Source organism: Lathyrus oleraceus, chromosome 2 (genome assembly GCF_024323335.1).
Source record: "Lathyrus oleraceus cultivar Zhongwan6 chromosome 2, CAAS_Psat_ZW6_1.0, whole genome shotgun sequence".
Taxonomy (NCBI): domain Eukaryota; kingdom Viridiplantae; phylum Streptophyta; class Magnoliopsida; order Fabales; family Fabaceae; genus Lathyrus; species Lathyrus oleraceus.
The window spans coordinates 131,587,832-131,601,600 of NC_066580.1; the positions used below are offsets into that span (position 1 = coordinate 131,587,832).

Sequence of the window (13,769 nt, forward strand, 5' to 3'; positions counted from 1 at the left end):
TCCTAATTTCAACATAGAAAGTGATGGATAAGAGTTCTACAACAAGGACTTTTAGAGTTTTTGAGGCAGTGTTCTTCATTGGTTTTCATGTACTCTTCATCTAAACTCATGGAAATGATTTGTGTCACTATGAATAGTTATATTTTTCTTTATTAAGTCTTAGGAGATGAACTTAATTTTACACTGTTGGATCATATAATTGTTTAATTTTACGTGAATGATAGATTATATATTTTATATTTAAATCCTTTTGTGTTCATTTCTATTTAGGTGTTGACGAATTCACAAATTAAGTTTAGACGAGTAGAGATTATTGACCGTAACTCCATCGGTTAGAAATAAAGTAATTCTTCAACTTAGTAATTAACTAGGAATAGATAATTATAAGTTCTGGCTAGGGAATTAATGCACGTAGATCGCCTAGTTTTACTATCCAACTTTCCTATGGAATTAGAGCATTGTAGTCCAATTTAATGAGTTGTACACTAAATAATTCGGTACATGGTATTTTTATTTTGCCATAGATCTATAAAGTCAATTTGGTTCAATTAATGCACAATCATCAATAGCAAAAAATTAGGGGATTCAAATAAGAGTTAGTCATTTTCTCAATTGGTTTTTGATTCAAGATTTAACGTTTTTCAAGGATTTTACTTTTAAATTCGCATGAATTTCACCATGTTGCAATAGCAATCTTTGTGGAGACGATTTTAACTTTATTACTTCGATTTTATTAGTTCATTTGCTAAAAAAAATCATTAACTAACATACCAACAAAGGGGAAAATGACGTGCTTTCATGTTTTCACACCGGGCTTTGGCCCAAGGGAAACGTAGTGCACTATCAATTACACTATATTTTACCTTGCCCATTTTACCTAGCCCACGTAACAGAGGTTAAAACCCTATTTCTACTAAGATAAAAGCCCTTTTCATAGTAATGTAGACCTTTAACTCTTATTTTGTTTCATATTTTCATATTCCGGTGTTACGATTGTATCAAATATGAAGCTTTACGATATTTAAAAATATAAACGTATAAGTCTATTTGATCGAACTACTGGTATTTCCTCGAGTTATATCAACTCCAAAAAAAAAAATTCCATGCCAAAATCAAAATCTCTTGACAGCTACTCGTTGTTCACTTAGAAGCAAGCCCTGAACTTTAACAAATCATATATAGACAATATAAAAGTCATAAATAATTGAATATAGTAAAACTCACACTCAATATATATGGACTAATCACTTCTCCTTAGGAGTTTTAGTGAAAGGAGAAATATGTATTTTTATTAGTGTTGGAACATGTGAAAATTATAATATAGAATGAATTTTAAAATTTTTCTTTAAGTTCCGCATTATTAGAAAATTAAGTTTATTTGTGTTTTAATTAAAAAAACTCTAATTCCATATTTCTTAAATTATATACTTTGACTAACTTACTTCATTATATAAGGAATGCACATGTTTCATTCTAAAATACATCAAAAATTTCTTCTGAGTTTTTTCTACCATATTCTCTTTACTCTGCTTTCTCGAATTGTCAAAGTGACAAATTCTTCCCTTTTATTTCTACTAGTTGAGTTTTCATAAATTATCTTTGGATAATTATTTAAAAAAATTTCTTGTTCGATAATTTATTTAGGATGGTCAAACAACAATTATTTAATTATTTTTGGAGAATTATTTGGTTTTCTTCTTGTTTGAGAAATACTTTATAGTCGTCTTTGTATCATTGATGGTGTATTCTAAAATGATTTTCTATTGTGCAATAATAATTGTATCACTATTGAACATGGTTATTTTATCCTAAAGGATTTGTGGTTGATAGTATGTCTTACACAATTTTTGACAGTATCGCGAAATGTTTTAAAGAGAGCGCGACCTAGTCCGGAACTCGACCATGTAATTTGTTATGCGGGATTTACTAAAAACTAATTTTTAAATAAAAAACAGTTTTAAGAAGTTTCAAACTACAATGGGTACCGGAGAAATTATTGGTAATTTTGTTGTTGTCTCTGACAAACTATTCAAGTTTGAGGGAGTAATTTCAAACGTTGACAACGAAAGTTGTGATTTCTCTTAACCTTTAAAAGATTTTCCAATATGTTGACCAATGACATTCCTTTTGTTCCTTTTTGAATAAGATGATCAAACTAACTCTAAGAAATCTGTGCACAAAAGAGATTGATTTTAATGATCATAACAAAAGAGATTGATTTTAAAAGATTGAAATGGAATACTTAACATTGATGAATTTGAATCTCCTGCACAAATTATAGAAAAATATTTATAGATGAGGAAAGAGATTGACTAATCCTAAAAAGTCATGTTCTAAATGTACTCGAAGATGATTTGTAAGACAATTATAGTAGTTATGATACTACAAAACAGGTTTAAGAAGCTTTAGAAAAGAAGTATGATACCGAAGAGGCTGGAGCAAAGAAGTATGTTGTTGATCGCTACCTGAAGTATCAAATGGTATATGAAAGGATTATGGAGGCTCAATATCATTAACTTCAAAATATTCCTCACAAGATCATCAATGAAGGAATGTATTAATATGAATAATTTCAAATTTCTTTTATTATTGAAAAACTACCATTGGTTTGTAAGGTTAAAAAAATGCTTTGCCATAAAACAAAAGAATTTTCAATAGAGACTCATATTACTTGCTCTGAATTATAGAAGAATCATGGAGACAAGATAAAAAAAAAGATTCGATTGTTTCAAACAACATAAATAAATTTGGTATGGTTGTGAAGCAATCTGAAAAAGCATTAAAGAGTCAAACCCACAATATTGAGAACTGAATTAAGAAAGGTAACCGATCAAGGACTCAAATTACCCTAACTTTTAGGCAACAACTACCATAACAAATAAATTATTCTGGTGTTTTATCTTGCGTCAATTTTGTAAAACCAAGTCATATGGATAAGAAATGTAATAGTAGACCTAAACCAAGTGATGTCGTTAATGCACAAGTTATCCGACAGATGAGCAATTTAATGGTACACACTTTATAATTTTATATCAAAACTAAAATAAAGGATTATGAACCAAAAGCAATAACCAAAATGGAAATTTTTTTAGGTTGTCCAATAGGATTTGTCACTAGTCCTTAAGCACCTATAGTTATTTGAAACTAAGTAGATCAATCAACAACGACTTTATATATATAGTACAATGATTAAAAAGAGTAAAATGATTAATTATAAATTTCAAAGGGATATAAAACATTTACTTACTAGTTTTCCCATATCCCATCTTCATGATCACAACAAATATCATGCACATCATCTGAATCATTTTCTTCAGATGCTTGACATACATGTGTTTCTAAATAAGGCGTCTCATACCTAAAATCTTGATTTTCCTCAATACTTTCGGGAAGATGTTTAACTTTAAGAACAATTGACCATCTAGTGTTAGAAGGATCAGTGACATAAAAAACGCTGGTTTGTTTGGGTTGCCATAATGAAAGGTTCAATCTTATAAGTTGTCTTACGAATATCAACCCATGTGAACAACAACAATATGACAAAAATATTTGTAGTGACATTTGATGTACCAGATATCTGAAGAAGAAGTAAAAGAAAATGATTTGGATCTTTGAAGAAGAAAAGATAGCCCTAAACATATAACATCTTCGTATTGAAGATGATATGTGTTTATGGCTCTCTTTGTTTAACGCTCTTCATTAGAGTTCTATTTGTGTTGCTTAGAGAAATGAAGCTTCATTCCATTCTCATACTCTTTTCTTAATCTATTGGATTTCACCCAACTACGACCTATAATCACATAAAGCTTTTGAAAAAAAATAAAAATAGTACATAACCAACAAAAATAAAGTTTCTCAACAACAACAACAAGAAGAACAACAGTAACGGAGAATAACAAGAATAACAGTAATGAAGAATAATAATAACAACAATAATGGACCAAATCAACAACAAAAACAACAACAACAAAAATAACAACAACAATAATAAAATACCGGTGAATAATGGTTAGAGATTTTTTTCATTTGCTAGGCTTCATTGGAGAATAAGTGTTCTTTCGTTGACTAGAGAAGAAGTGTTCTTTCGCTAGGGCTCGAGAAGTGAATGAGGTAGATACTGAGGGAATAAAAAATATAAAGATAATAACAAGAATAATACACTAGTGCAAAAAGAATAATATAATTTGTAAATTTACACCCGTTTTACAAAAAACGGGTGTAAAAAGCAAATGCGGTGGCAGTTTTGTAAATAAAGTCTTATTTTGAATTTTAGTACGTAACAATAGACACCCTATTTTTAAATAACGGGTGTAAATTCAAATATTATTTATTATCAACTCTATATTACACCTGATATTCAAAAAAAGGGTGTAAATTTAAAAATAAAAATAAAATATTCGTGCCTTAAACAATAACTTTTATTATTCTTATTTGTTTAATCTTAAATTTTCTTAAAAAAATAATAAATTTTAATATTAATATATAACAATAGACACCCTATATTTAAAAATAGGGTGTATAATTATAACAATATAAATGACTAAATTTATATTAAACCCGTTATATTAAAATAGAGTGTAAATTTTGGAATATTAATATAACAATAGACACCCTATATTTAAAAATAGGGTGTATAATTATAACAATATAAATGACTAAATTTATATTAAACCCGTTATATTAAAATAGGGTGTAAATTTAGGAATCCCTAAGTACAATTTATCATTACCGCCTAAAATATAACCATGACTTAATGGGATTTAAAAGTCTGTTTAAAAAAGAATAAAGCATTGAATAAATAAAAAGAAAAAAAAGAAAAAAGTGAGGACGCAAACATGACTCAATCGTCCTCCTCTCTCTATCTCGCGCTCCTCCCTCACCGTCAACCTTCGCTCAGTCATCGTCTCTCAATCGAAATTTCTCTCTGCTCTCAACCTCACTCAAACGCCCTCAATCTCGCGTTCCAACCTCTCTCTCGCGTCCAACTCTCTCTCTCTCAAACTTTACTCTACATGCAAACAGAGGCAAGGGCGGTTGAAAAGGGCTCACCTTCGACGGTGACGGCGAGCTCAGGTAACGCTTGAGTCCTCCTTTCCCCTCTTTAAACGCTGGTTTTCTGATTTGGGATTTAGGGTTTTGATTCGCTTTTTTAGTTTCAATTCCGCCTCTTTTTTGTTTATGGTCGCCTCTAACGTTTTTTTTCTCTCACGAACTCCCTTCTCCTTTTATGCTCACAGATTAGGGTTTGAATAGGTATCTTTGGTGTTGCAAGAAGTTACTCTGCAAAGTTCCTTTTGTGCTCAGAAATTGGAGTGGCCTTTTTTGATGCTAGAATTTGTTAACAGGTAATCTGAGCATCTGAGCATTCCTCTCTGTTTTGTTTCTATTCCAATTTGGGAATATTTCTTGAATTACTGCCTTGGCTAATTAGTTTGTCCTTTTTTTTTTGTTACTGCAGTGAAATGGTGAAAACATGAAGAGCTCAATCACGGTTCTGTTGACGGTTCAAGGAGAAAGACGGGGTAATTCCTTCTTGTGAGTAGTAAATAGACTTTGCTCCACTCGGATACAACTGTGAATCAGAAAAAAGCATGAGGCATCCCATGAGGCAGCTCGTTCTTAGTTCCATAAGATTCGGTCTGTTGAGAGATTGGATATCTAGAGAAGGATATTCTATCGTTATGCAAGGTTCCAACAAAAACTTCATCGCTGTAACAAATATTCGGATTGCGGTTATCAAAATACTGTCCGTTGAGATTTTTGGGCGGACCAATGTCAACATGTCGACGAGGAATAGAGGCTTGTTGATGGTATCGGCAAACAGCAGTGTTGATGCTGTAGCGGTTGTTGTTGCGGATTCATGTAAGACTCCATTGGATTCAAAAACCTTGAAAATCCGTAGCTTCTTTGAGGCTGCAGCATGTCTAAGTTGAAAGGAGGGGATTGGACCTGCTGTGCTGGTTGTTGTGTCCATTGCCAAATGATCCATATGATTGATCAATGATTTCATTTCCATTTGGATTAGCAGGAACAATCACGAGAGCATTCGACGAGTTTTTCCTAGTAGATTGAGGCTTAGGATGATTATGAGTACCCTTATAAACGATCTCAGTAATCTGTCCCTCGACGGATCTCTCAACTTTTTCCTTCGTTGGACAATTCGGGTACGTGCATTTGTAATAGCTTCTCGGATTCTCACTTCCTTTCACTTGTTTTTTGTCCGTATCTCTCCAATTGTATCCATCGTCTGATTTCTTACTCAAGGTTTGAACTTGTTGCAGTGGTACTGCTTGGTAATTGTTGAAATCAGATTGAACTCCATTGTTGTTCATCATGGTGGTGTTCATTTGAACATTAGCAAACTCCGGAGAATAAATCTGCATAGAAGTGTTGTTGTTTTCACCTTGCATCATGTTGTTTCCAGATGAATAGCCTTCTTGTTTTGTGCTTTCTTGATAACTCCATGGCTGCTGTTGTTGAATTCCAACGTTTGATGATTGAAAAGATGTGTTGGATGCAGAAACAGCATGATGTTGTTGGGTCTGAAAAGAGAAATTTGCAAGTTGTTGATTCCCCTCAGAATTGTTCTTCCAATTGTAGCTGAGCTGTTCCGGATGATGTGAATATGTCCATAGCATTTTGTATAACTGGCTGGACTGTTGAAGATGTTCCTTGCGGTAACAAAATTGCTTTTGCTGCTTTTGCATAGTTCTTTAATGTCGTCAATTATTATTCATCTTTGTTTCTGTTCCTGTTAGGTGTAAGTCCTTAATGCGTGTTTCCAACTCTGTTTCAGGTAGCGTTGTAGCAGAAATACCTCAAAAAGATTAACAATCTCAAGGAAAATTCATTCTCTCTAGATTTGGATCATGAAACAAGTGAACTCTCAGTTTTTATTGATAGGGTGGATCTTAATGAATTAACTTCCGGTATTAAATGGCTATCCACATCTATCTTGTCTTTATGGTGCACGTAAGTATCATATTCTATTGTTAGTTATTTTTTTTATGTATCAAATATAATTAATATTTGTTTCAAAAATTTAGATATCTACATCGCATGTGTATCTCCAAGAATTTCAACAAACTATTTGGGTTTCTCGATCCAAATAGGATACTAGTTCACACAAAACCGGCCGAAGTTATTCAAACATACATACAAAATAAGTTGGATGGAGAGCCAAAAAAATGTTATTTAGGACCATTGCTAAATAGGTAAGTACATGTTTCCTTCAAGGTTTTATCGTTTTTCATATGTTATTTTGTAATATTTAAATTTTATTGATTCTAACACTTTTTTTTTGTAAATTTACAGCAATCACTGGCAATTGTTTGTCATTTGTCCTGAAGATAATATTATTTTTTGGTTTTGTTCATTAAACAGATCTCCTAAGAAAAATATTAAGGTCATATTGGAGGGGTAAGAAGCCTAAATAGAGAGATATCATTTATACTAAATTTTTGTACACATAGTCTTTATATTTATAACTTACTTCGTTGACAACTCTTTTATCAGAGCTCTAGAAGGTTATCATTTATTAAGAGGTATTAAGAAGAAGAAGCCTAATTGGAAGAATATTATGGTAAGATTTGTTTTACTATATTGTCGTTTCTTGGAATACTGGTGTGTTGGCTTGATTTTTTAGTTCTTGAAAGATACCATTTATAAAGAGGTATTAAATGCCCATATATCTTGATTATTTATATTATTATAAATGAGATAAAGAAAAAGAAAATTCCGATTTTATAATTGCAAGTGATATATTTGTAAGTTATCATTATAAACATGTAGTATATTTATTACTGAATTGCACTTATGGTGATAAAATTATAGTTGTACATGCTCTGAACCAACTAAAATTGTATGTGTTTCTATGTCGAGTGAAGAAAGTTAGTGTTGGTACAAATTTTGTGAAAAAGGAAAAAAGTTTGTGATGTTGTTGTTTTTGGTGGCTTTAATGTAACTAGGAGTTTATATGCAGGGGCATCAACAAGATAACGGATGGGCATGTGGATATTATGTCATGAAAAATATGTTTGACATTATTGATGCTTGTATTGTTGAAAGATTCAATGAGGTATTTTATATTACATATATTTAATGAAAAACATGTAAATTATTGTTTTAACATGTAGTTGTTTAATTTATTATATGTTTGAACTTGCAGATATTCACAGACACCTCATCATATGAAAAAGAGTCAATTGATCACATCCGACAACTTTGGGCTCAATTCTTTTTGCAAAAGGTTGAAGAGCAAGAGAACCAGGAAAAGAAAGATTTAATGACAAAACAGAAGCGATTAAAAAAAACTTATATATAGATATATTTTTGTTCCATGAATGATTTATTGGTACAAGTTACATGAACAAAGTGGTTGAATTTTTTTCTTACATGAATACAATTTTTGTTGATGTATGACTTGGTGCAAGATTCTAAAGATTAGAGAAATGTTTGTTTTGGTTATTTTTGTTTTTTATTGAATATCCAGGAATATATAAAAATATTTGGTTTAATGAAATTTCAAATAAAATATTTTTAAAAAAATTGAGATATTTTACACCCTTCATACACAAAATAGGGTGTAAATGTGTTAAAATTAAATGTAATTATAAGATATTTTACATTTGATATATCAAAAATAGGGTGTAAATATTTGTCATTTTACACCCGTTTGAATTATAATAGGGTGTAAATTCGTTTAACTTCAATGTATGTAGGTGACAATTTACACCCGTTTTATATTAAATAGGGTGTAAATGTCCTAAAATTCAATGTATATATCTACCAATTACACCTTTTTTTATCTAAAACAGGGTGTAATAGGTGACAATTTACACCCGTTTTATATTAAATAGGGTGTAAATGTCTTAAAATTTAATGTATATATCTACCAATTACACCCTTTTTTTAAATCTAAAATAGGGTGTAATATATTCTCTTTTTACACCCGTTTTAAAACGGGTGTAAATTCTTCATACATATCTCACCCTTTGAATTTACACCCTATCATAACGGGTGTAATATGTATAAAAAACGGGTGTAAAATCTTCTTTCTGCACTAGTGATAGTAATGGAGAATAACAATAACAACAGTAAAGGACCAAAGCAACAACAAGAACAACAATAATAATAACATACCAGAGAATAATGATGAGTGTGTTTTTTGGTTCGCTAGGGCTTCTTGGAGAATAAGTGTTCTTTCGTTGTCCATAGAAGAAGTGTTATTTCTCTAGGCCTCGAGAAATGAATGAGGTAGACACTGAGTGAATAAAAAATATAAAGAGTATTTATCGCGGTTATACCGAAAACTGAGGTAACATATCCGACGTAAAATTTATAAAAAATAAAGGCGCCTTTTTGGTTCCAAAAAGAATAAAAACTTAGAGAGTATTTATCTCGGTTTTAATTAAAAATGAGGTAAAATATCCGACATAAAATCTATAAAAATTAAAGGGGCATTTTTGGATCCATATAAAATATAAAACTACAGGAGCTGTGAATCGAATCTCAAACCCTTAGCATATATTTATGTCGGATTTTCATAAAATCGAGGTAACAAATTGATTTTTTTTATAAACAAAATCAAGGCGCTCCCATTACATACACCCTCAGTTTTATATTGTGCATAGTGAAAGCTTCGTCATAAAAAGCATTATTTGTTGTAGTGGGGTATGCCATTTATGGCATGTTTAAGTTGAATGTTGAAATGCGTGTACTCTTTGTGTGATTTTAATGTTAGGCATGTTAATCTTTGTCATGTTAATGAGTTCATTATTTATAGTTTAAGTAATCTAGGCTTATTCACAAATTTAATTTAAATGATTTAGAAAAATGTGAATTTTGTAGGCAAGCAAAGATAACTAAGACTTCACATAAATCAATAATAGGAGAATATGAACCTTTAATTCTAATACATTTTGACATATATGAATTTGTTGGGACTTTAACTAAAAATAGTAAATGTTATTTAGTCACGTTTATTGATTATTTATCTAATTATACATTTTTATACTTAATGAATAATAAAAGTGAAGCGATTGATATGCTTAAGAATTTTATGAATGAAATTGAAAATTAATTTACCAAGAAAACTCATAGGCTTTGTAGTGATAGGAACTGAGTATGATGATTATAAATGAAATTATACATGAAACCACTTTATCACATTCTCCTAAAATGAATAGTAAAGAAGAAAGAAAAAATATAACTTTTATTGAATTAATTGTTGTTATTATGTTAAATTCTGGTGATGTTTCTCACAAGTGAGGCAAACTTATATTAATTGTATGATTTGTCTTGAATAGAGTTTTAAAATCTAAAAATAAGATACCTCCTTATGTGATATTGAGGAAAAGACAAAACTACTTGTCTTATTTTCGAACTTGGTGTTGTCTGGATTTTGTCGGGATTCTGGATCCGAAGCGAGTTAAACTCTCAAGTAAGCCTATAAATGTGTATTCATTGGATATGTAGCAAACAGTGAGCTATATATGCTTTATGATCTAAATACTAAAGTAAACATCAAGTTAAATGATTTTAAATTCTAGGAAGATAAATTCCCTTTCAAATTGAGAATAATGGGGAAATGAATCAAATCACATTTATGGAGAAGATCTTAATGAAATATAATTATTTTGACTATAAAACTACTTGTACACCATACCATCCTAGGTTAAACTGTCTAATAACACTGTTGACAAAGTTAGATAAACTAAGTATATGAGTATCATTGGCAGTCTTAGGTATGCTATTGATTGTACTAGACTTGACATTTCATATGTCGTAGGATTATTGTGCAGGCTTACTAGTAGAAAGAGTAATGAGCATAGATAAGCTATTGATAGAGTCTAAAATGATAGAACGCATTATCATATGACTCAAAAATACCTAATAGCTATATATTCAATATAGTTGGAGGAATTGTATCTTGGAAATCAAATAAATAAACTATCTTGGCTCAGCCCATGATGGAGTCTGAAATGATAGCATTAGCAACAGCTAGTGAAGAAGTAAGTTGATTGAGATGCTTGCTAGTTGAGATCCCTTTATGGAAAAAATATATATCAATTGTGTTGATCCATTGCGATAGTATCGCGACTATTGAAAAACTTGATATCCGTTATTATAATTGTAAGAAACGCCAAATGAGAAGAAAATACAAGACTATTGGAGAGTGTGTCTCTAAAGGAGCTGTAAGAGTGTATCATGTATGCATTAATAAAAATTTAACAGATTCTTTGATGAAATTCCATAATACATCAAATAGGACGGGAATAATGCCTTTAAATAAGTGAGTTGCTTAGGATGATAACCTGACCTAAAAGAGTCGAGACTCCAAGAATTAGATTCAATGGGTAGTAATAAGTTATGAGCAAAACGAGACGATCATGCTAGTAGAAATAAAAGAAGCATGAATCATGAAGCGATAAGAGGATAAAATAATATAAACTCTTAATGAGATTTAAATTTTGTATGAGGGAAGTATCAGGCTACAAGAGTACTTTTGATAGACCACCTGTATAATTGTGGAACTAAATTCCATTCCTCTGAAATTTTGAGGTAGGATTCTTAGAGCCTTCACTTAACCAGGATAGATGTCTAAAGTCATTAATCACATGCTTATACAATACACTCTAAAAAAAGGTCTTGTGAGTGTTTGATGTTTATGATATAGTTTAAGACAATCTCTCAATATTCTTAAATCAAAAGTCTACCCGTTATACAAAGACTGGAAACCTCTACTTAATCACAATATTAAAAACGTTTGATATTACTTCTGAAACATTAGGACATGTCAAAAATTTAAGTTGAAGATGAATTTGAAAGTTATGTGTTTTTGTGTGTTAATTGAAAAAAAAAAACACTAAATCTCACATTGATTAAATTACATACATTAATTAATTGGATAACTTAACTTAATTAAAAGGAATGCAATGTTTCATTAAAGACAATACCCTAAATAAATTGTCTTAATACCAAAATAGATATTAATCCTAATAAATTTAAGATGATTATGACAATTGGCTTACTTTTATTTTTATTATGGATAGACCTCAATCACAGACCTTAAGCCTAAAATTGGAGTTATCTTATAATCACTAAAACCAGCTGATAAAAACAGCTTAACCCATTCTTTCTTATTTCTCTCTTTTCCAGCTAGTAACACCATCATTGCCATATCAAAGAAGAGTTTTGTTTCAACTGATTCATTAATATTTTCTTCCTCACTGTCCAACACCATTTCTATGATAATCACCTTCCCTTCATCACCTTTCTTCTTCAATGATTCCTTACATTTCTTCAATATATTTACACATTCCTCGTCATTCCAATCATGCAATATCCACTGTGAATTCATTAAAGTTGTGTTTGATTATAAACAAAAGATAGAGAAAAATAAACAACTAGAGGAGACAATATGTGATGATTAGGGTTTTTGGTTCAATTATTCTGTACTACACATTTAACAACCAAACCAGAAATCACATATTTACCTTCAACAAAATGGCATCTGCAGGTGGAATTTCTTTAAACATATCTCCACCAACATATTTTACGTTATCACTTTTATGTAAACCTTCAATAACATGTGGGAGATCAAAGACAGTGCACTCTAATTGTTGGAATGATTTTGCAAGAGCCTCAGTTAAGGTTCCTGTTCCTCCACCAACATCAACCAACGACTCCAATCCATTGAACACTTCCCTGCAATTCTCAAAAAACAAATTGGTGACTAATTGAGCATCACTTGCCATGGAGTCATTGAATAATTTGTTAAATCTAGGGTTATGCTCTGCATAATTCCACAAAAACCTCCCATGTGTAGTTTGAAACGTTGTAATATCATCATTTTTTAACCAAGTGGAAAATTCATGCCATGGATTTGTCATAGTAGGATCGAGACTCCCTTGCACGAATGGTGCCATACTCATTGGATTATCCTTAAGTAATAACTTAGATACATCCGTTAACATATACTCGATTTCTAGCTCATTATCCGTGATATTTTGTTGAGAGAAAAAATCAGAATGAGTCATGATTCGCATCAAGCGATAAATGCAAGGTTTTTTGGAAGGATGGATTGGTAGTGAGGAAATGAGTTTTGAGAGTGACATGGGTTTGCCATAGCTGTGTATGATATCTGGTATGCTTAAATCAACTACACATTTAAGTGACATTGAATTTACAAAGTTAAAAATATGATTCCATATGTGGCTTTGAGCTTTGAGCAAATTTGAAGCAATATGGTCTTCATTTTGGGATTCCATAGCCTTGCTATCTTAATTCTATTACCGAGATTTAAAGTAAGTAAAATGATTTGGAACTTTTTTGGTCCTTATGGAGAAAATTTAATGATGTCAGACATTATTAGGACTGGCCTGACTATGATGTAAATGATAATTGCTTGGCTATATATTTTGAAGGTGTGGACCTGTAGTCACATGTTCAGAACATGATACAAATAATTTCCAATTGTGGAGCGTGAACAATTTGTTAGACATGCAATAAAAAGTTAAAAGTGGTTAATTAAAATTGTTGTTTATCGTCAGAAGATGAGACCAATAATTTCCACTTGTGGACCATGAACAATTGATTATACATGCAACTTGGTCATCGACAGTACGATGGTGGGAACTTGTGTTTGATGTCTCAGACGATGAATGCCAATGTACACAAAATAACAATAAATGACCACTAAAAACTGCTACAAGAAGCGAGGCTTCAAATTAGCAACTAAAATCAAATGTTTGATCTAAGTTATGTTG

At 31.0% G+C, this 13,769-nt stretch overlaps 3 protein-coding genes across 3 annotated transcripts; 1 reads left to right on the plus strand and 2 right to left on the minus strand.

The window, feature by feature from the left end:
• Positions 1 to 5,924: 5,924 nt before the first annotated feature.
• LOC127122239 (WRKY transcription factor WRKY24) lies at positions 5,925 to 6,707 on the minus strand. The gene has a single exon (XM_051052608.1). The coding sequence runs from the start codon at positions 6,705 to 6,707 to the stop codon at positions 5,925 to 5,927; it is 783 nt and encodes a 260-aa protein (XP_050908565.1).
• A 128-nt stretch (positions 6,708 to 6,835) lies between these two features.
• LOC127122240 (uncharacterized) lies at positions 6,836 to 8,323 on the plus strand. The gene is made up of 6 exons (XM_051052609.1): positions 6,836 to 6,972; positions 7,047 to 7,214; positions 7,315 to 7,419; positions 7,516 to 7,582; positions 7,982 to 8,077; positions 8,168 to 8,323. Exons 2-6 carry the CDS (start codon positions 7,060 to 7,062, stop codon positions 8,321 to 8,323), a joined length of 579 nt encoding a protein of 192 aa, XP_050908566.1. The 5' UTR covers positions 6,836 to 6,972; positions 7,047 to 7,059.
• Positions 8,324 to 11,900: 3,577 nt separating this feature from the next.
• LOC127121020 (probable O-methyltransferase 3) lies at positions 11,901 to 13,394 on the minus strand. Its single transcript, XM_051051642.1, has 2 exons — positions 12,498 to 13,394; positions 11,901 to 12,349 (listed from the first exon to the last, which is right to left on the minus strand). The coding sequence occupies exons 1-2, from the start codon at positions 13,269 to 13,271 to the stop codon at positions 12,044 to 12,046; spliced, it is 1,080 nt and encodes a 359-aa protein (XP_050907599.1). The 5' UTR covers positions 13,272 to 13,394; the 3' UTR covers positions 11,901 to 12,043.
• Positions 13,395 to 13,769: the final 375 nt, after the last annotated feature.

Excerpts from the sequence above, each read along its gene's own strand:
- LOC127122239 (XM_051052608.1), bottom strand. The coding sequence starts at position 6,707 with ATGCAAAAGCAGCAAAAGCAATTTTGTTACCGCAAGGAACATCTTCAA.
- LOC127122240 (XM_051052609.1), top strand. The coding sequence starts at position 7,060 with ATGTGTATCTCCAAGAATTTCAACAAACTATTTGGGTTTCTCGATCCA. Across the intron at positions 7,215-7,314 it reads TTAGGACCATTGCTAAATAG|CAATCACTGGCAATTGTTTG; the intron begins GTAAGTACATGT and ends GTAAATTTACAG. Across the intron at positions 7,420-7,515 it reads ATTAAGGTCATATTGGAGGG|AGCTCTAGAAGGTTATCATT; the intron begins GTAAGAAGCCTA and ends CTCTTTTATCAG.
- LOC127121020 (XM_051051642.1), bottom strand. The coding sequence starts at position 13,271 with ATGGAATCCCAAAATGAAGACCATATTGCTTCAAATTTGCTCAAAGCT. Across the intron at positions 12,350-12,497 it reads CAGATGCCATTTTGTTGAAG|TGGATATTGCATGATTGGAA; the intron begins GTAAATATGTGA and ends ATGAATTCACAG.